The sequence below is a fragment of the Halyomorpha halys genome, unplaced genomic scaffold (assembly GCF_000696795.3).
Source record: "Halyomorpha halys isolate HHAL.00 unplaced genomic scaffold, Hhal_1.1 Scaffold462.1, whole genome shotgun sequence".
NCBI lineage: Eukaryota > Metazoa > Arthropoda > Insecta > Hemiptera > Pentatomidae > Halyomorpha > Halyomorpha halys.
In genome coordinates, this window is record NW_027107302.1 from 255,395 (window position 1) to 279,192 (window position 23,798).

A 23,798-nucleotide genomic window follows, 5' to 3' on the forward strand; every position below is an offset into this window, starting at 1 on the left:
TATATATATGAGGCGTTGACTCTCAAAATGGGATAAATCCAAACTGTAAAACTTTTAAGGACACACAAGAAACGGTTTAAGCAATATTTTTTCTATATGAAAATGATACTTACCGTGATTAAATCGCATAAATCACAAGGACATGAATATTAGATTGACCTGGTAATACAGTATATTTTCCTATTAAAACCATATTAGCTATTTTTTGTGTCCCCTGAAAAATTTCATAATTTTGATTTATTCCATTTTGAAAATATTTAGTTCAAGATTGACCATAATAACCGTGAAAAACGCCTTATCTTTACACAATACATTATTGTTAGCACTCACTGAGCATCATAAGTTAATGAAACTAGTTGCTTTGAATCACTCACATCAGCTGAGAAGCTTTAAGGTGGGTTTAGAACTTGAAACATTTTTCATAAAGGCCTTAATTAGCGCCTGCCATTGGTCCTGATAACCTACCAAATACAATAAAAAGAATTGGGCGTTGATGACCTCAGGATTTTACGCCCTAAAGCCCTAGACAACAACAACAATAAAAATAATGTATCTTAAGCCTAAATTAAAACTGGATTTTAATGATTAATTTGGCCCACAAAACTTGAAACCGGTTGGGTCATTAGCTCAAAAAACATTTTATAACTAAAACAAGGAGTTTATGACACACCCCTAAACGCAATACTTTTGGTTTCGCTTTGAGAAGGATAAAAATAGATATTGGATTCAAGGGGTAGTAAACTTTACAAGAACAACCCAATTTTTGCTGTGAAAACTTTATTTAGTAGGACTTCGAAGGTAATGTTGGGAATAAAGGAATATTGAATAACACTATTCTATATTCAACACTTTTTTCAGTATAATAACCTACTATTTAAGTAATTCCCTGCATTATTTTTTAGTGATTTACTACGGAGTGTACTAATATGTTTTTATAAGTCTCATTTACAAAAATAAGTTAAATTAAACAACCAGATTAACTTTTTCATACTAACTGTCTAAAACTCAAATTTGTACAATTAATTGGTCAGCTTGAATACCAATTAAAATTTTTGGATTAATACTTAACTATCACTATCACTATCACTCTAATGAGTGATCAGAAATTTATGAGACCATTTTTATTTAAATGATCATTCGGCTAAGGAATGAAATACGTCAGAAGCATTCAAAAAGTCTTATTGCATTACAATGGACTTTGACCCCGGCAATGAGTCGAGGAGATGACAATCATGAGTTTACAATAGATCCGACCGAGTGAGCTCCCACCGGTAATCCACGGATCGAGCAGGTATTGATAAGGATCGTGGGAGGTGGTGATAAGAGCGCACGTGACACCTGGCCTCACTGACTAAGTGCCCATAGTGTACGCTCACTCATCCGCTCTCTGATATCATCCGATCCCTCATCTTAGCCACATGAGCGCCGCTCAGAATTAACCCCCGCTGTGCCGCTTTCATACCCAAATAATCACGTCCTATTCTGAATTAATGTTCATGAGTACATGATCACTAGATCGTTTATAGTTATATAGATTTTACGTCTTCAAATTAGTATTAATAAATAGTAGTGTTATTTAATATTTAAGTGATCACTGTGGTGTTGTCATTGTGTTCTGTATACAAAGTGGATCTATAGAAAAATGAAAAAACTTTTTTTAGTGAAATTCAATGCAATGTGCCATCTTAAGGGTATGAGATATTAAGTCTGTATCCATCGGTAATAAGTGTACATTTAAGAAAAAAAATACAATTAAGTCATACAAATGATTACAAAATAGATAAAACAATATCTGCATATCACAAATAAAAATAAATCATTTTAAAGGCAAACATTAGTAAAATAATATGTTTAGATCACAAATTACAATAAATAGACAGATAAATCAAATAATAGCAAAAAAAAAAAGTCAACAACCAAGCTAAATTAAATTAAGTAATTAAAGAAGGAACTCTAAGAACAATATCTTGAAATTTGTGATGGATCCAAATACGATATTTATAAAAATAGGAAAAAAAGGAAGTAAATATAGCTAATATTTGATAAGATATAATAAAATTTAAAAGACACATAGAAGAGTAAATAACAAAAAAAGATGGTAATAGATCAGAGAAAGAAGGACTGGGAAGTTGCCAAAAGAAAGATTGAAGAAGACGTCAAATCAGGATCCATTCTACCGATTTTTTGATAATTTGAGAAACCAATAGCCTTCAATAATTAAATTTATTAATAAAAATGAGGAGAATCTGAAAAAAAAAAATATGAAAAGGGGAAGAGAACATTTTATAGAGTTACTCTAATAAAAGTTCCTCATTGCAAGAGGGAAAAACAAAATGGTTTACATACTAAATTTGGTATTTTGGAAAATGTAGGTCCTAAAAGAAGCAAACTGGAATGTTGCCACATCAATCCCCATGTTTAAGAAAAGAGGTACAATATACAAGTTTGTTTTTATGTGTATATATTTCGAGGTACGTTTGTATTGATATTTAAAGTAACAAATAATATCAATTTTTCAATTTTTTTAATTTGTTTTGGCGCTAGCTTTAAGCTTTGCTAAAAGTTAATAGTCCACCAACATCCTAGATTAGCCAAGTATATTGAAGGTCATTTTTAGTTTTTGGTTTCAAAGGAACATAATTCTCTATAAAGTAAAAAAAAATAAACTGGGTGGATGACTTTTGGTGAGGATAATACAGACCCCTGCCTCTTAAGTAAAGAAAGGATTAATTTTTCCTTAATAAACAAAACAAAATATGTTAATAATTCACAACAAAGAGTCTTTAAGAGCAAATGATTTTGATGCAAATAAAACTAGCTGGTTTAGCACAAAGGTTTAGGAGAACAACTGCTTCAATCACAAATCTCATAGGAGCAGAATCTTCGGATTAAAATAACGAGGTGTTCCATATTAACAACTTCTCTTCTTTTGTAGTACTTTTGACAGTGAAGATAGATTTTTTAGGTTTGCTTAACCTACTAATGTACTTAATTTTGTAAAATTATTCATTTACCATAACATAATATAATTAATTAAAACTGAAGGCATAACGCTTTAAAAAAAAATAAATGATCACTACGATTTCTTAATAACTGAAAAATATCAATGAAACCAAACTTTCTTGAATGTAGTGGTTGATGAAATCGAATAAACTCTTCCATTTACTAAAGAGGACGACAAGATAAGGTAAAGTGGCCTGATAAATGACAGGACATAAAGACGATTTTGCTAAAGTGTGAAGGCTGTCTCCTTATCCAGAACCCGAAGGAGATTGATGAGTGATCGTAACTATCTGCCTCATTTCTGTCCTCTGCTTATTAATTACCCGCATCTTAGATGAAGAGATAGTTCACGAAGCCTCCAATCTGCGCCACTGGTCCTCTGGGATAGTGCTGAGTAGAGTCTTACTGGCAATAGTGTGTTCTCAGTGTCTATGGGAATCTGAAGTGTATCCCGGTCTACAATCTAAAGATTCTGATAATTGATTTATAAATAAGCGAATGGCATTCACACTAATTTAAACTAAATATTTAACTAACAGATAATTCGCATTTTCCTTTCGTACGGCTATTTATGAATGCTTATTAGGTAAGCCATTGCAAGAGTATTTCACATTGTGCATATTTATTATACACTGAGCCCCTTAGAATCATTATAATATTGGATTACTGTTATCAAGCGTAATGGATTTAAATAAAATAATTAGCTCTGTCAGTAGTTCTTTAGAATACTGCTTGTGTTTTAAATTGCAATGGAGCTGAGTTTTTAAAAATCAGTAAGTTATTCTTTTATCCTATATTTCAATAATTATTTTGAATTAATAGCTTTTCTCTTTTTCAACATTTAATTAATTAATAAGAATAAACGTAAATCAAACGTAAGTTTAGAAAAAAAGTTGTACTTTACTACGATTGCGTTTCTATAATTAAACCAAAAAGTTCGAAATCAATTATTTACTATTTGAATAAAAAATTCACAAAGGTTTTTGGTCAATTCTTGATAGCAATTACCTTTTTTATAAGGACCCATTGGGTGCTCGTTGAGTCTGGGGCCCCAATGGATTCCGGGACTGGTATGAGATTATTAGGGTTCCGAAATTTTTTGAGTTGTAGAGATATACCATTTCTTGAAAGTAAGATTTTTCAGGAGTCTCCAAAAATTGTCATGGTATTAATTTTATGATCTTTCTTTTAGGGACTTTAATGTACTTTACACTGGTGACGTCATTTTTTAAATTATATGCAGTAAGAAAGCTAATGATAAATTATTTTTAAAAAATGATAGAAATATTGTTAAAATTAAATTGTCTTTGATAAATGTATTAATGATAATTACAACTTTGTGTTGGTAGTTACTTGTCCTATTACCTCTAAGATATAGTCATTCGCTTGCTAATCACTCTGTTTAAAATAAAATAAAATAGGGCGAAATTGGCAGCTCATACTTTTTAGCTGAATACTTTTTAATTTGAAATAGCTGAGTAATATGTATATTTTTTTTTTGCCAGCATATTAATTGAAATTAGTTGAAATGCGTGGTATTAAACAGGTATATGTGTATAGCCCTAATTATAAACTGGGTTTATTAGGTATTATAACTACCTAAAATATATAAAAGTATATTGCTTTATATTGTTTATTGGGCTTTCGATTGTTATGGACACAATGCGTAGACAATTTATCCCAAAGGAATTTATCGTTAGATTAAAGTATAATTTATAAATATATATAATATTTTTCACAGTAGTCATTTGACCTTAAATAAAGGTTAATAAAACGTTGGTGATCTAAATTAATTAATCATGTAAGTATTAAATTAGTAATTGAATAAAATAAAATAAAAGATTCCTTGTCTGTTTTGTCAAACTTGCAGTGTATCAATGCAAAATAGGTTTATAATTATATTTATCAGTAAATATATTGATCTGTAATGCAATTAATAATTATTAGCTTCTATCAATAACCATTATTTGTTGAATTTATCGTTAGATTAAAGAATAATTTATAAGTATATATCATATTTTTCACAGTGGTCATTTAGGCTTTAAATAATGGTTAATAAAACGTACTTAATCTAAACTAATCAATCATGTAAGTATTAAATAAGTAATTGAATACAATAAAATAAAAGATTCCTCATCTGTTTTGTCAAACTTGCAGTGTATCAATGCAAAATAGGTTTATAATTATATTTATTAATAAATATATTGATCTGTAATGCAATTAATAATTATTAGCTTCTATCTATAACCATTATTTGTTGAATTTATCGTTAGATTAAAGTATAATTTATAAATATATATCATATTTTTCACAGTGGTCATTTAGGCTTTAAATAAAGGTTAATAAAACGTACTTAATCTAAACTAATCAATCAGGTATGTAATAAATTAGTAATTGAATAAAATAAAATAAAAGATTCCTAGTCTGTTTTGTCAAACTTGCAGTGTATCAATGCAAAATAGGTTTATAATTATATTTATCAGTAAACATATTGATCTGTAATGCAATTAATAATTATTAGCTTCTATCAACAACCATTATTTGTTGAATAGATCCTGTACCCACAAAGCACGTAGATACGTGAAAGCGGGGAACCACTAAGTTGTTGATATTGGTTTATAAAGCCGAGGTAACCGATGTTTACCTTACAAACAGCTCGTGGTTCAGACCCTTCTCTAACAATAAACATCCCATCAGACCTGTTCCAACATCACAACTACACACGACGAAACATACCTACAACCAACTGTTTTCTTTTTTTATGATAACCGTAGTCTAATAATTGAGTTATCAATATACTCCTAAGTTCTAAAACTCGATCATATTTTTTTTACGGCAGAATAGTGATAAAACAATTTTATTTAATCTAATAATAATTATTCATGACATTTTTCAGAGATTCCTGAATAGAACATGGCCTTAAAACTTTACAACGTAGAAAAGTTATTAGAATGCTACTAATGGGTAGTTTCTCTACAAGTCTGTATCATGCCATTGCTATATAACTAGCATTTACTGTATTTTTATGTAATTATAGTTGTAAATTTCAATAAATAAATAGAAAATAAAAAAATTAAAAACTTCCAAAACATTCTGCTAATTTTTAGATATTTTATACAATAAAAAGTTATGAGGGACATACAGCGGTATTATTTTTTATTAATTGATAAATAAAGACTCACTCTTTATTCTCAAAGAACATTGTATTTTGAAATATTATTTAATATTAATTGCTGAAATAACTGATACTGAATATTAGTTATCTCTAACCCAGTACTGTATTGCACTCTTAAAGCAATACTGACATTTTGAAAATCTAACCTTCAGCTTTCAAAAATTTGTATTTTACACAAGAAATTTTATTTCGGTTATGTTATATTCAGTTAGTCTACTAACGAAAAGACCTTTAATTTACTGTCCAGAAACATTGAGGCTGGATTTGAACTTTCTACGCACTCTCAAGACTCATTTCTCAGTTGAAGGTAGATGGTATACTTTAATTATACTCCGTTTATTACTGATTCCTAAGCTATGACTGGGTTAAGTATTTTTCGTCTTGACTTTTGCCTCTCGACCATGACAAGATAAATGGCCGTCATTTATGATTATTTCAGCATTATTTGATCATACAGTATAAATTCCTAATAATTACAAATGTTTGGAGTGGATAAAACGGCGAGCGGAGTAAACGGTTTCAGGATGGACTAGGGTTTCTAATGTGCTCTTTTTGGTATTAAAATATCTTAGCTTTTTGGGTATGACCGGAACAAATAAAATACATTCGGTCATCATTATAATTAGGGAAACCTCACTATTTACTTTTTTTTTTAATCCCGCATTTTCTTCTCTGAAATTTTATTTTTTGGAAATTATCCTTATTTGGCATATTACTGAATAGCTGATTACGTACTAAACAGTAATCTATATTTCAGGATTAATGATCTTTTGAGAAAAAAATCTACTGGAAAATCTGTTGTTAAAATATAGGCGTGTAAAAGAAATTAGATTTTCATGCTAAACGAAATACCAAACTATTTTAGATAGAATCGGACGAGGAGATTTCGATTTATACGCGTATATGCTGAAATAAATATGTTTGGTCATACGTAAGTGCAATGCAGTTGATAAAATTGGTATGCAGCCATATGTAGATATTTACTTGCGCAATCCCATAATATTTAATAAGAATGGGATTATTGGTTCTATCGATTATATTCCATCATATATTTGTTTTACCCAACTTAATTTGTTCCTCGGTGTCAAAAATGAAAAATACAAATTTTTGTTTCTGATGATAAGTATTTTTTCATTTACTCAAACAAAGCTTCCCTGCCTTCGGTAATTTTTAATCTCTGGTCTCTAATATTCTGTAATTGTTTCAGTTTTCTTAATTTTTTTTTGGGGGGGGAGAGGAGGGAAGGACTCCTAAATTTTAAGGGATTCTCTCAGGAGCTGCGGACCCTTCCTCGTCTATATCACCGTGGCAATAATCTTTTCTATATGGCTGTGCATGACCTTTTCACTGCCAGATCGCGTTTAGAAGCGAAGTTTGTCCTCCCGAAATATTAGATCTCAACTGCTGTACAATAATTAGGAATGGACACTGGCCCCCTCCGAGATAGATAAATAGTTCGCGACAGCACCACCATTGAGGAACTATCGGCTAACTGCTAAGGGAAACCGACTTTACGTCCTCAATGAGAATGATTTCCCTGAGCTAGTCCATAAATAAAAGTATTTCTATTTCAAAGATTTTGTATGCGTGGTGGAGGAGGGTAAAGTTCAGTTGGTCTATCCCACCTTAATCTAGGGCGACGAGGACCTTTTATTGGAAGAGGTTCAGAAGAAGACGGGCATACTGAAAATTGCATCAAGAACAAATGTTTTGTATAAATATTTTTTAAAATATAAATATAGCTATGAGTCTTACTAAAACATCACATCACTATTTAAAATACCAGACTATGTGGGTTGACGTGTAACTAAAATCGATTTGTTTCCTAAAATAATCTATCCTGCCTTGGTATTAGTACATTAAAATAATTAACTACAATTACAGCAAAGACAGTTACCTATAGTAGTCGTGTTTGCAATAAATGTTGCCATGCCTGAAGTAGCAAGTGAGCTCTGTGTCGAGGGCAAGCTTGCACTCTGCGCACTGGAGGCAGCCTAGGTGCCACTGCCTGTCCGCTGCCAAGAGGTAGAACCTGTCCGTGATGGGGCCATGGCACCCGGCGCAACCCCCTTCTTCGGACACCTCTTTTAGCATCCTGTCCTCCGCATCACCTGTAGGCATCAAAAGACCACATCAAGGTTTTATATTATTGGCATCAGGTTATTATGGAAAGAAGGAAGGCTAATACTGGATCTACTTGTAAGCCACTTGCCGCAAATCCAAGACATGTACAAATGTTTGATAAACTAAGGAAACAACAAACGTCTGCGCATCGACACGCCTGTCTAGGAACTTTTGACTATTACACTCCATTTACGCTATTTTCATTGTTAAAAGGAACAAAATAGAGATACCGATAGGGTGTAAAGCAATCTTTAAAAATAAATTATTAGATGGAGCTATAATGTAAAATTAGCTAAAACTAGGAAATGGTGTGCAGTTCTAATTCCTAAAAGCTTCTTAAGTAGATATAAACAGTGTCTTGTAAGAAAGTCATATTACTAGACCTACGATTGCGCAAGAAGGTAATGTGGTCTAAGTAACGCTCAACCGCCAGGCTAGGTTGGATTACCAAAAAGCCTAGCTTCAAACATTTTAAAATGAAGACAAACATGTACTTTTAAAAATTAAGCCCATCCCCTCAAAATTCAGTTAAATGTTAAAGCTCAGTGTCTAAGTCGTAGGAATTTGTGATTTTTTACAATGATAGACAGACGGACCCTAGACAGTCTAAACAACTTGACAATAATAAATCATAAAAAATAGAAATGATTTGTTACAATCCTTCTGGCCTGACACTTGAAAGGGTTTAACAGTTTAAGTTGGATTGGACATTAATTGGCTAACTACTAACATGTGCCAACGTTCACACCTGCTTTCCGAAAGGGAGGGAGTGAAATTGGTGCCTTCAGAAAAGCTGTATTGGGGAGATAATGAGATGTTTATCTTATTGTTGGGGCATTTTGTGAAAACAAGCTGATTGCACCGTCGATCTATTCTGCCGATAGTACCCACACCTGCCCACAACCCTGGGTCTTTTGATCCTTTTCAGGTTCTGGGAATGAATACTTTTAGGGTGCTGTATCAACAAAAATTATATAGTGAACAGAAAAGCTATGGTAACATGGCATTTGTATAATTAAAAACAATAAAAGCAGTAACTACCATAGTTTTTTTTTCCTCGTATGTGTATATCCATATATTATTTTATAATTTTGCATTATATAGTTAACATGATTAATTTTTATTGCCTTATATTACATTATGTCGTGTATTTACATACAATGGTAAAAGGAAGAGCACATTCACAGGTTATTTGCAGAAATATAAATTAAATTATAACCAAATAAGAAACACATAACAATAAAGATAATAAAAATAAATTTATACCTAAAGTAAATAACGTCTTAAACACATTTATTCATATCTACATTTAGCCCAGGGAACTCCGAACTGAGCTTTCCCCCTCCCTCCACTTGTTAAAGAAAAAGTAGGACTCCAGAAGATTCTTTCTCAACAACGTCACTAATATCAAAAGCCAGTGGAGTTTGAGTGAAGGCGCTAGCCACAGAAGATCAGGACTCGAGTGGAGAATCTAGCCATAACAAGAACTCCGATATATCATAATAAGTTTCTAAGGAACTCAAGTTTCACCCTTCGAGGAGGATTGTGAGGATGGATAATGCTAAATAAGGATTGTGCTAGAGGATTAGGATGATAAATGAGTTTCTCATTTAATTAAATTTAGATTTAATGTCTGCATCAAATAGGATATTAAGGTCATGATGTAGGGCACTGTAGCTTACATAGTAAGGATCATTAACTATCGTACGAAGGACTCTGTATTGAAAGGATGGTTTGAATTTGTTTATTTAAATAATTTTTTATTTGAAGAAATAATTTAGAAACCGATTGCCTGGGCTAATAATTTTTGCAGCGCTGTGAGTGTCAGATACTTAATTACAGGTATACCATAACACTTCTATAGAATGCACATAGCAATTAACCAACTCTTTAAATGGACAGATTCAGAAGAAAAATCCTGATGGCTGAACGTTGGTGCTGACAAAAGTTCTCTTATTTATAACATTAAATCATAATCAAATTGAACCCTTTTTTTCCCTTAAAATAAATCTCATTGCAGTAATTTATTTTTATTTTTCTATGCACTGTTAAAATAAACAACTATGCATCATTATCTGATAAGAACACATGGTAATCATTATTTTCTTAATTTTGTCATGAAAAATTCATATAATTTGTTTATTAACAAATCTAGAACTTACAGTCAAGCCATAGATATTATACTAAGGTACTTGTCGGTATTAACAGATAAATTACATAATGTTAACGAATAACAACATTGATAATAAATAAATAGAACAAATCAATGTGTACGGAAATTTATCTCACTCGTACGGAGAAATATAGTAAATGTTTCAATAGTCTGAGATTTCAATTATAATGATTCTGACTAGTTTCCCTATCTTGAAATAGCTCTGTCATTTATATTAAATATAAAAATTTTATTTTTGGATCATTGTAATATAAAGATAATACCCTGAAAATTTGCATTAAGTTATCATTGAATATCAAAATTAGAAATAAAAAATAAGCGTATTTTTAAAAAAAGAAAATTATGCCAAAAAATTGGTAAGGTAGATTTTTATCATTTCTGGCATGTATCACTTCACTAAGCACTATAAAATAAAATTTTACATTTACACCCCACTTTTCTAAACTGGTTGCTAATGTCTCAACTTATTAACAAACGTAAAATCATTTCGTGAACGTCTGTAACGTAATTAAAAAAAAATAAGGTGAAGTTTTAAGAACAGAAGTAATGAGATTATTAAATTTTGTGGAAAAATAAAATTATTATGTGATAATAGTTTTAAGCCAATCTGTAATTAAAAGTTTTCAAATTTAATGGGAAAGTGAGAAGGGTAATTTGACTGAAATTAAAAGTTTTAAAATTTAATAGGAAAGTGACAAGAGTAATTTGACTGAAATTAAAAGTTTTAAAATTTAATGGGAAAGTGAGAAGGGTAATTTGACTGAAATTAAAAGTTTTAAAATTTAATAGGAAAGTGACAAGGGTAATTTGACTGAAATTAAAAGTTTTAAAATCTAATGGGAAATTGACAAGAGTAATTTGACTGAAATTAATGACCTGGGCAGAATAGCCTGAATTTTTTTAAATTACTGGAAAAATCCTCAATGTTCATTACTTTTTCACAAATAAAATCATGCATTTAGACCTAATGTTTCATATGTAACTGATCATGCCCGAAGCAGATATCATTCCTTCCATAATATACTACCTAACCACCCAAACCCACTAGTTTCTAACCTTGCTTCCTCATCCATTCCTGCCAATCCTCCGAGGCCTCTTGAAAAGAAGTTGGCTACGAGACCTTCTAATGTAAAAACGTTATTAGAGTGCTACCAATCGGTAATTTCTCTACACCCCTGTATCACTTATATACCGTATCACTACACGCCATTATAACTTACAGCAAATTTATTAAATGTATTGTAATGTACAGTTGTAAATCTCAATAAAGATATAGAAAAATAAATTATTGGATGTGAGGTGTAAATTTATATTTAAGATTGTCCTTGAGGATGGCCGATTTGGCCGAAACGTTGGACTTTTAAAGGAATAATAAAAAGTGGTTTTGAGAGTTGAATACTTGAATACAATTTTTTTTTATTTAAACAATTAGAAAATAATTACTTGTGTAGTACAAAATAAAAATATTGTTTAATTTGTTCTTTCGGTGAAACACTATTTTATTTTAGAGTAAAAAAAAAAAAAAAGATTGATTCTTATTCTGCTTAAAACAACCAAACTTTTGTAGAATTCCCTGGTGCATATGGAAATAATTTTCAAATTCAAGCAAGCGTCGACTCATTATAATACACTTATGCCTACTCAGTGTTGAAGTGTTCACACATAAAGGACTGCAGTTGGATAACGAGTACTTTGGTGTGACTTTTATCGCTTTTTTATACCGTGCATATTTTACCGTAGGAGCATTATTCAAAAAGTCTTAAGGTCGAAATGTTAAGTAGGTATAAGAAAAAAAAAAGAAGTTTAATGATAGAGGGAAGAAAACATGTTCCTTCAAAGTTCTGTTACAGAGCCATTGTCATAAAAGTTTAATGAGCTCCCCCCCTCAACACGATGAGATGCTCAGAAATAAGTTTCGAAACTTCATTATCTATCTTGGAGCAGGAGATGCGTGAAAGGTTATCCCTACTAAATGGTGGGCCATTGGTATTCTCAAAGCTGTCCTTAGAGTTTAGCTTCGTCTTTATTTTGGGCCTGTTTACTCCGTCCAAAATTTAAACCTTTTAAACTCCTAATTTGGAATGCTGGATTCTTCTCACCTATCCAGGGAAGTTTTTGACTGAATGGCCCCTCCTAACATTATTAAACTTTAACGAGACCCAAAGGATATAGGGCTGGCTTATTGGGAGGTAAATGTCATCAGAGCAGACCTGTTTTTTGCTCGAAATTAACCTCACTCCATTGCAATTGGGTTAAAATTTTCGGAAATGGTTTATAAATTTATTTCTGACAGTAAAAGAGATCGAGAAATTGCCTTTATAAAGTTTTGTATTTTTATGTAGGCCAATAAGAGGCTTTACTGCATGAGTGAACTTTATCAAGGTTTTGAATCTTTATGAATAATTTTTTTATAAATCTTGACATTGTTTTTCAATTGAAATCGTGAAAAAAATTAATTCAGAAAAGCTGTCCTACTTCTTGGACCCAGGTTCGAATTTGGCTGTGGCAGATAATTATTTATTCTCGTATTGTAGCCATTAGTCAACCCTATGGTTTTAAGAGCCTTCTTGGGGCATAATCAGCCTATGTAAAGTGGGTATCCTTAATCGGGGATAAACCTAAATAACCTAAAAAATAGTACCTTACAAAGATGTTCCTTAAAAAGGAACCTAAGATCCTTCATAGGTTGTTGAGGTTTACAATATTATATTTATGATTTAGATAAATCATTTTGAATTATACAACTGCCTCTTCGATTAGCAAGCCTCTAACGAAAAAAACTCGTAATTTATATATGCACACATGCATCATTTTATTTATCTAAATCTATAAGACAGTGATTAGAGAGAAAATTTATTTTTTAAAAACGAAAGCTTATTTTCTTCTTATTTTTTTTCTTTATGTTTTCAGATAGCCAATAAAACAAACCACATGTAGTTTAGTAAAACAAAACAAAAATCTGTAGAGTATATTATTATGCATTGGTATTTCTTATTATTATAGAGAATTAAACCATTAGCATTTGAAGTGGCATAAAGTCGCTTAAGCTGTGGCACCTCATAAGTCCGATAAAATCAGCAATACATTTTTTAAACAATTTTTTATTTATTTATAGAAATTTACAACTGTGAATTATGAAAATACATCTAGTAAATGTGATGTGAGTTCTATTACAATGGCATGATGTACTCTTGTGGAGAAACTATCGCATGGAAGCACTCCAATAAAATTTGTTCACTAGAAGGTTTCGAAGCCATCTTCTTTTCAGACGCCTCGGGATGTCAGGAATAGAAGAGGAATTGAGTGGTGAGAAACAAGGAATTAAAAATGGAATGTTTGAATTGGGGCTATATCGTCTACATATTAAACATTTTATATTTTAGTGATATAAATATGTTATATAGAATAGTAATATAACATTTCATATTTTAGTAAATTTACTCTACTTGTTATATTAGGTTTTATAGTGTTGTGGTAGATTTAACGATATGGAGCTGCGAATGAATTTTTTTTTTTAACGTTTTGTAACAGCCATCATTTTTTATTGCCCCAACTATACTTGGCTGACTCATCAATTCTGAAAAGTAATTATACATAGTTTTCATCAAAGTGATCAAAAACTGGGGTGAAATAACTGACTTTTTTCTCCTCTTGGGCTCTAGTGCTATGATGGATGATTTATTTGTGGCATATGAGGAGCATTGAGGATTTTTGATGGTAAGTATTGGATACGGGAGGAATTGGATGGCTTTCAAGAGCCCCTCAAAACAACTGCGTATATCCAGATAGGCCTTTTTGTAGTCATGTAGATCAGTCTTTTTGTAAAGGATATGAAACTTGAACCCTTTATCTAGTGAGAGTTGTAACAGTCGGAATCGATTCGATCTATCTTTCCAGTCTTGTATGAGGATTCAAAGTTTGTACAGATGTAGTCTAAGATAGCGGAATATTATTAAAGGATACTGAATGGGAGTCCTTCGTCTTCAAACCACCAATTAAAAAATAAATAAACGATAATTACTATTTTAATATATTGATTGTTGGAGAGTGGTTTATTTTGTTATCAACAGAAACTTTATCCACTTTTCCACTTTTTCTCTCAGAACTCAGGAGGTTTTTTTAAAATAAATGATTGAGGGAAAAAGTGGCTCACTCGAAGTTTGTGTTCATAATAAATAAACATCTCATTCTATAGACAACTCGTAACAACCATTGTAACGTAGAATAGCTATAAAATGTTTTTATGACTTTAAAATTTCATTCTAGATGCATTAGTGATTATTGATTATTATTTTTTTAAACTAATAAATTCAGACTTGTAATGAATCTATTTATCAGCTTACGTAAATGAAATATTTATTTTTTTTATATTGTATGGAAAAGCAATTTCAAGTATATTGTCTCTCTATCCATTGGATAATAATAATAATAAATACAAAAATAACTCTGTTTTGAATTACGTTTTCAAAATTACATATGAAAAGTACTTATTTAGAGAAGATTAACTAATGGTTTTAAGAATAAAAACAAAAGAATATGGTGTTTTTTCTGTTTTAATGTATCATTTATTTCTATCAAAGAAATAAAAAGAAAAAAACAATCAAGCGAGCTGTTATTTGTTTTGTTCAGAGGAGGGGATCCTCAAGTGATTTAGGTTAATGATCAAGTTGATTTCTTTTATTATTTTATTGTTCTACATGATTGGTTCTGGGAACAAATGCGAAAAGTTCATCTCGAAATGGACAGTTAAGAGCAGTCCGGCTCCGGAGAAAAAACGAGATCATAAAGGTTCTTCTGTTGGCTTGAAAATGGGATTGAACGACTTGAACCCATTTTCAAGCCAACACCTCCCTGGTGATTGGAAACAGATTGAGGGAAATAGAAGAAGAATATCAAGCAAGTATTTAATATATGATATTGGGCGGATAACCGAATGATTTTGTTATAACTACTACCTGTACCATGAGATGTCAGCCGCCTCTTGATGAAAAAGAAAACAAATTTTAAGTATATTGACTCTAAAGAAAGAGTTCCATTAGCTGATAGCTATTTTTATTAAGGCAAAAAAAATATTTCGAGTAAAAATATGGAAAACAGATTGTAGCAGCAATAGCTCCTCAAGTATACTTAAATACTTGTTAACAGAGACCAAAACTTTATCCACATATTATATAGATATTGTACAATTTAGGGTTGTACAATAGTTATAGAATTTAGATTTATTTAATATTTTGTTGAGTTGTTATTATATAAAATTTGTTTTTTAATATAATATGTTTTTAAATGTAGTAAGATTGTTCATCTTTTTAGTAATAGAGGTAGGAGAATGTTGTTACAGTTCTATCTAGTTGTTATCTTAGTTAAAGATAACCTTCGGGAAGGGAATTATTCTCCTTATTTTATTAAATGCAATAGTTGATTATTATAGTAAGTTTCACTTATTGACAGTAATATGTTAATATTAGCTTGATGAGACTAATAAGGAGTAACTTATATATTATATAGAGACTTTAATCAGGTAAATGGTTTGTAAAATGTTTAATAAATAATGTGATATAGGGTTAATGTTGTAAGCATGTGTTAGTTTTGAGAATTTGTTTATAGCAACCTGAATATGGGGGATAACAACGAAACGTTGCTGTCATTGTAAAAACTAATATAATTTAAACAAGGAAGATTATTATTCATTCATCATTTTCATATTAGTTAAATACAATTTAACTAATGCACGAAATAATATAACAATCTGTAAAATGTGAAGTATTATTCCTTTCATTTGTTTCCAAGGGATAAAGTTTCACATTTAACTGTTATCTTACCCTCCGATTTGTATTACCCACCCTGACTTGGGAATTAATCCACCATTCATATATTAATAATAAAAACTCATCTAACATTCGATTTATATTTTAGTAGGTACGTCAAAACCATAATTCTCGGTAAAACACATATAAAATAAACTTTAATTCCAATCAGTTCTTAGTTCAAATTCAAACAAAATAAATATCAATGCATATAAAGAAATAAATGATTCAGAATCAGTGAAAAGATTTATATATGGTTAGATGTAGTCTTAAGAAATGTATTACTGATGTCTGGTTAGTGCTCGCTGGCTTAGTTCATCTAATTGGCAAACTTGGTTGAAAATAAAAGCGAAACTTCAGCTCTCTTTGTGTAGAGAAGAACTGAAGTCTCTCCAAAAAGTCGGAGAAGTTCAACAAACTTTCACCAGCTTATATTTGTTTGAGAGCTTAAGAATAAAAGAGATGATTGAAGAAACGTTTTCAAGTGTTGGAAATCTGAACATTTAGTTTAGAATAGTCGAAGAACTCAAAAAGGGAGATGTGGTGGAGATTTGAAGGGAGTATATGGGATATGGGGCCATCCAGTTAAGAGAAGATATTTTCTAAACAACTATAAACGGGATTAAACAATATAATAGTTTAAATTATAATTTTATTTAATATTCGAAAAATAAAAAACTTAAAAAGAAAATTATCTTTCAATATATCTTAGAAATATCGATTATAGAACTGCACAAACGGCTTTTATTTACAAAAAATTATTATTGTTTAATTAAATAGAATTTTTATCCCTTTTAGCCTCAAAACATTTTTATTATATTTATAAGTACGACATTTCGGCCTTCCTCGGAGACAATCTAAATACAATTTTAGAGCTAAATCATTTTAAAAAAACTTCATACAGGGTATTCTGCCCAGGTCAATCCAACAAATTACCTTAATTAGCCAATTTTTACACTGAAATTAAAATTAAAATTATTGATAATCTTGCGACAACAATCAATTGTGATAAATTTTGACGTGACAACGTCTTATAAATCATTTTGCGGGATGCCATGTTAGAAAAAGTGTCCCGTAACGGAAATTGACTTCGTTTAACATATGGATATTATATCATATGTATAAAAATTAATTAATGTATAACCAAGCAAAAATAAATATCTGAATTCAATATGTGAACTGGTTTATTATTTCAAATATATAACATTGGATTGATTTTAATTTATATTTATGTAATATTAGCATAGAGTATACGTTGTCACGGAAATATGTCGCCTACACGGGCACGGTTTTTTTTAACGAACAAGGTGACTGAGATAAATAATTTTTATTTTTATTTTATTGAGAAAATTGACTAACTAGGGTAATTTGTTGGATTGACCTGGGGAGAATAGCCTGCATGAAGTGTTTTTAATATGATTTAGTTCTAAAATTGTATTTAGATTGTCTTCGAGGGTGGCAGGAAGTGTCAAGAGTATAAAAAATGATTATGCTATGTTTATCAAATCATTGAGAACTATCTACGGTTTATTGATGATGATAGAATATTAATTTGTTATCATTTTATTATTTTGTACAGCAATATTGCAATCCTGTATGATAGCAAGCAGCGAATCATAGGTCACTCCTAGACAGGTTTTCTGAGAGGAAATTATAAACATTAATAAATGAAACTGTGATAACTAACTAACTAATGAAACACTAAAAATGAGAACATCAAAAAAGCAAATTAAATTGAAATATAACTTCCAATATCTGTTGTAGAAATAGAAAATAAACAAAAGCTATTTAGAATTCAACAAATCCAAAATATTGTCGAAACCTTCATATTCGTTGGGTGTAAAATGACATGAAATATTGTAGTCCTATACTTTCTGTAGCAAGAATATAATCATGTTACCTCATATGTATTTTAACACCGAGAGGTTTAAAATGCACAGAAGAAATCATACCAAAAGAGTGTTGGAATTCATCAGAAAATGACATTATGTGAAAGTATAATATCTATATCGATAATATATAATAGAATATGGACAGTTTTAGAATTATAAAAAAAAAAAAAAACTCCTTTGGTAACCACCATTCCCAAATAGCATTAAAAAGCATAAAAAGACCAGCGATCCGCTCTTCAAGTGAAGAAATAAATTAACTAGTCAAAACCAATCGATTTTCAAAATTTCCAAAAAAAAAAAATTCAAAATGGTTTAAAAAACAAAAAAACCATTACGGTAAATATCCAGGGAACACTAAAAAGATGAAATAAAACTTCTATAATAGGCAGTTTTAAGGATATTTAAAGTTTGTTTACTTTCTTTAATCGTAATCATATTTTATCTTATTAGTTTAAGAAATGTATTGAAAGTATTAAGCACAGACAGTAATACATAACTGCAATAGACTTATTATTGTACCAATTGGATAATGGTTCAGTGTATAATATCATACAAGGTAAATATTGTATAATATCTTTCATATCTATTTATATTCCTAATGTTTTATAATATCTGTACGTTTATACTTTATTCCTTGCTCAAGAGAATTACCTTCCGTAGTCGACGCAGTGCACGGCATTACTGTAATTTAGTCATATATAGTGTAAAAACTCATATATTATTGCTTTTTATAAATAAATTTATATTTTAATATCGAGAATTTTTAGGTGTTTTCTTACTTTTAAAAACGACAAGATACCGATGAATTAATTTAAACAAACAGTATAATGAAAATATAGTGTAATTTGTAAATTTTATATGAAAATGTTAACTTAGAAAAGGTATTATTCTCAACACAATTACTGCGTGATGGGGAATAATGTATAAAATGTATTATTATGATTTTTAATTTTATTGCTCTGCGTTTATATTATCATTAAAATTCATGATTATTATATTACTGTTTTTGTTAAAAGTATAAACTACGTTGTCTTTTTATTTACTCTTCAATTTTTTCTCTTCCCTCTCACATTGCGCATATTTATCTCACTTTACAAGAAGAATAAAAAATAAATATTTTTTGGTTAGTTTTTCTCTATCCATATTCGAATCATCATGTAACACTAACATAATAAAGAAAAAAAATAAATATCTAACTTTTCAGCTTAAGAGGTGTGAGTATTGTATTGATGGTGCGATATTAATGCTTAGATTTTTAAAAATAATTTTAGTGGTAGCTTATCACGAGATAAGTTCGTTTCTTCCATAAACAGTCATGTCATTTAACTGCTTTTGGAAGAAATATTTCCATCTCGTGATTATCCTGTAGGCATTAAAATTTTTAACAAGGTAGAATGTGGAATTTTGCTTCAGGGGAGTGCACAAAACTTTATAATTTTCTGGATTCAATTTTATTTCCCAAGTCTTTGCAACAACAGCCAATTAAAACTGGAACCTTAACTATGGTCAAGAAAACTGTCAAGTGAGTAAGTGAGATTTATATCTGAATATTTCAATTTTTAATTTCGGAGTAAAAAAAAAAATAAAACACACCATACTAATCGAACTAGGATATATTACTAAAAAAATACATATTATAACATTAATACAATAATACAGAATATAGTAATGCAGTAATATTTAAAGAGTATTTTTAGGATATTTTCAAAGATAATTTTTTTTTTATAGAAGTTCGTGCTCCCAGCGGATCCACTAATGGCTGCTGATTAAGTAAATAAAATAATTAGAAATTTGAAATTGAATTTGGTCAGAATAGGGTTGCAACGCCTCGAGTGTGCATTCATTTTATAAATGGATTTTACTGAAGTGAAGTAAGTATTTATATGCCTTCATATTTTGATGTAAGACAGTTGCTCCCAACACATAGAAGTGTTGCAGTGCAGATCACTGCCAATTGAACCATGTACGGCTCGGGGCAAAGAGGGTCCCATTTGGAAAATATTTGAAAATTAGGCTGTTCTAAAATGTATTTTGAAACATATTTATAGTACATTTGCCCATTAAAACCATTCATTTGCCTCAAATACATTAGGAAAGACAATTCATAAAATAGTTCTAACAATAAATCGCCACATAAGAATATATTGCCGGGCCCTACCGCGGTCCATTTCAAGGCTCTCGCAAACCTATGGTCCGTGGACTCATGATGGGCACCTCTGGTTTAAGATATTATCATTATGGATATACACAATTATCAAATATATTAATCACAGGCATAATTAAATTTAACTATTCTTCGTATTTCGTTTTTTTTTTTTCATTTTATTTCTTTACTTTAAGTAAATAATTAATAAATTAAATTTTTCTAGTGGAAATTATAAATAGTAATCGTATTACTATGGTAATGTTAATTCTACCAAAAAAAAATAATAATAATAAATACACAAATTAGTCGAAAGTCTACAATTGGCAAATGACACTAGACAATTACTACCTGACTGCCTGTGATATAGCGAAATACAATCTAAACTTCTCGGCTGGAAACAGACGAGGAGACTATACGACATGTGAGCTACAAGAGAGATCTACCTGAGCCAGAAATCCTAGCTGCTCCGGCGGCGGTAGCGACATGAATAATGGAGGGGGCGGTCTGCTGGGGGTGGGGCCGGGGGGCGGCGCATGCTCTGCCTCTTGATCGTATCGGAAAACCGACCCTCCAAGATGAACCATCCCAGGAGTCGTCATTAAGAGGAAAAATCAACTCCCCTTTCCGGGGGAGAAATAGGAAAAAAAAAAATACACACATAAAAGCTGGGTGGATGATATTCAATATTTGCCCACCGCTTCCTGAGATTGGTAAACGTCTTGCTTTAATTGGGCAAACATTGTCTCCTGGGCAGCCCACTCTCCGAGGAAGTATTACAGGCAAATATTTGTACAGCTACCTGGATGTTATATATATATTTTTTTGTTCTCTATCCAAGGCAAACATAAGGTTCGTTATACCTCGCCGGTTTCTGAGAGAGAAAAAAAGGGGTTTAGTTCCTACCGAATTAGTTAAATTTACAGATCGGTGATTAGATAACTTCATCGATGCGACCAAATATGTTATATGTGTTGGTGAGACACCAAGGGGCACAAATGAAAATTTTGGGATTTAGGTTTTTTTGGCTATCTACCTATTTACCAGAACCAAATTTAAACTTAACTGTTAACAAAACTGTAATATTATCAATGATCTATATGACTATTAATTAGATAAGTAAGTGATAATTTTATAATTTTTTCAATACTGAATCGTAAATTTGGTCCAGGTACAAGTACCTAGTGAAAAACCTCTGAGCTGTCCAATTTTACCCATTTGCTTCTCATACTCTCTTAAGGATCAAAAGATCAGTGCTGTTAAATGATATTAACTATTAGGGCCACACTAATAATCTATACTATTTAATTTTATTTAATTATAAATGATTTTTTCAATATCCGTCCAGTTTTCCAATTTGAGCTTAGTTATAAACCTTTTTCAACTCGAATTTTATATGTTTATTATAATATAATTTTTAAAGTATTAAAGTTATTTAGTATTTATAAAAAAAAAAAGAAATATGACGTATTCCAAATAAGAACGAATAGGGAATTGCTGAATTTCTAATTAATATCACATAAACCGTCTGAGATGCCAAGATAGGGTTTATTGTTAAACACTACAATTCTTGACGTGAGAAGATGATTCGGGGATGCGGTCAGTATAAATTAACACAAATTAAATATAAATTATTTTATTTTCCTAATTTAATAAACAGCTCCCGTAATTACATCACCATATTAAATTTCTTTGTTGATTAACATCTTACCCCAGCTTCAAAAATCTTTTCTTACTTTAAAAAACTCACGAAATTATACAATCCTCGGTATTTAAAAGCAATAGATGCAACCATTCTTGCCGGTAGGCGGTAAAAGTTCAAAATAAATAGTAATATCTTGAAAAATTTAAACCATTTCATTTCAAGTCTTTTTTATTTTTAATTTATATAATTCACTATAAATATTATTTTTAACATTTATCGCTAATAAGAAAACTTACTTAGTGTCTTGCTAAATCGTTCTTTAGATCTGCCATATATTTTAGTCTTTTATTGACTAAAATTGAATATACCTAAATTGAAATACCTAAATAAGGAGATGGCAAAATTGATTTAGAGAGCGGCAAAAGTTCACAATAAATAATAATACCTTGCAAAAATTTAAACCATTTCATTTCAAGTCTTTTTTATTTTTAACTTGTACAATACACAATAAATATGATAGTTCTTGGTAAAATGTTCTGTAGAATTACTGTATATTTAAGGCTGAAGTACATAAATAAGGGTGTGGCAAAAGTTTCCTGTACCCGGGTTGTTGACATCCACGACGCTATTCCTCAGTACTATAGCATATATATTTGCTGAAAAAAGAAATATTAAAATAAAATTCATACATAGCAGATTATAAATTTAATAATATTAAAAGTATTAACTTTTAACAGGTGTAGTCACTGAAATAACTCAGAGGATTACAATTATTTACTGTTTTCAAACATTATTTAGTAGTTCCGAAATAAACTTGACTCTAGTTAATTAAAGGCCCAGAATAATACAAACCAAGAACAATTTCACGAAGAGAAAACTGTAATAAATAATTTTATATCTCGGAGAAGGTTAATTGGATTATATCAAGTTCTATATTGACGCCAATTTAAAAAAAAAAAATGTAATAAGTCAAAGTTTTATTGGACTTCAAATTACAAAATCATTTCCAAAGTTCTGTGATATAGTAAACTTCTTTAATGAGTGCTTAAACATTTACTTTTTAAAGAAAACTTACCTTCTTCGATTCAAATATCAGTTTTAATATCGCAGTAATATTAACAAGTACCAATTTTGTATTTCACTTATTTTGTTACTATCAATCGGCATTGATATTAAACTGATTATTTTCTATGAGATAGTACAAAAATATGAATACATTCCTTTATATATATACACATACATACACAAGCAAACAAATGTACAAATATATTTCAAATCTTTGTTAGGCGATTTGTTGGAACATATAACAATGTGTATTTTCAATATATTCTCTCAATATAATTCAAATATATATATTTTTCACGTGATGATTTTTTTTTTGTTTCTTTTCTAGTTCTTATTACTAAATACTTTTTGTTTATTTTTTTTCAAATTGTTTCAACTCTTCACCTGATCCTAAAATAGAGTGGCCCATCGCAATAAAACTGGTTGAAAGGAAATAAAACCACTCTCAAATGTATGGTCTTCCACAGTGTACAGGAGTTTTCAACACCAATGTTCATTATGTCTTCAATTATATTTGTTCTACTATGTGAGTGAATTATTGAATCGAAACATTTAGAAAATATTATTTTTAAGTAAAATGTTCTCATAAACACAAATACAGTCATACAGACACAGACACAGACACATACCTCACACACAAACACTCACACACATTGTTATTTACTACTTTTTAATTTTAATTTTTATTGATTTTTTTTTAAGTTACTAGTGAATTACAAATTAATAAAATAATTTTGGAACATGTTTTATATAAATTATTTGTTCTATGAATTT

The 23,798-nt window shown here is 30.2% G+C and overlaps 1 protein-coding gene across 1 annotated transcript in view; it reads right to left on the bottom strand.

Annotated features, from left to right (window-relative positions):
- LOC106683072 (LIM/homeobox protein Lhx9) overlaps positions 1-20,748 on the bottom strand; it is a 25,531-nt gene extending 4,783 nt beyond the window's left edge. The window contains exons 1-2 of the mRNA XM_067045571.1: positions 20,666-20,748; positions 8,076-8,289 (exon numbers count right to left, since the gene is read on the bottom strand). Coding sequence (XP_066901672.1) covers positions 8,076-8,289; positions 20,666-20,738 — 287 coding nt within the window. The 5' untranslated portion in view covers positions 20,739-20,748. The remainder of the gene's footprint in view (positions 1-8,075; positions 8,290-20,665) is intronic.
- Between the last annotated feature and the right edge of the window lie 3,050 nt (positions 20,749-23,798).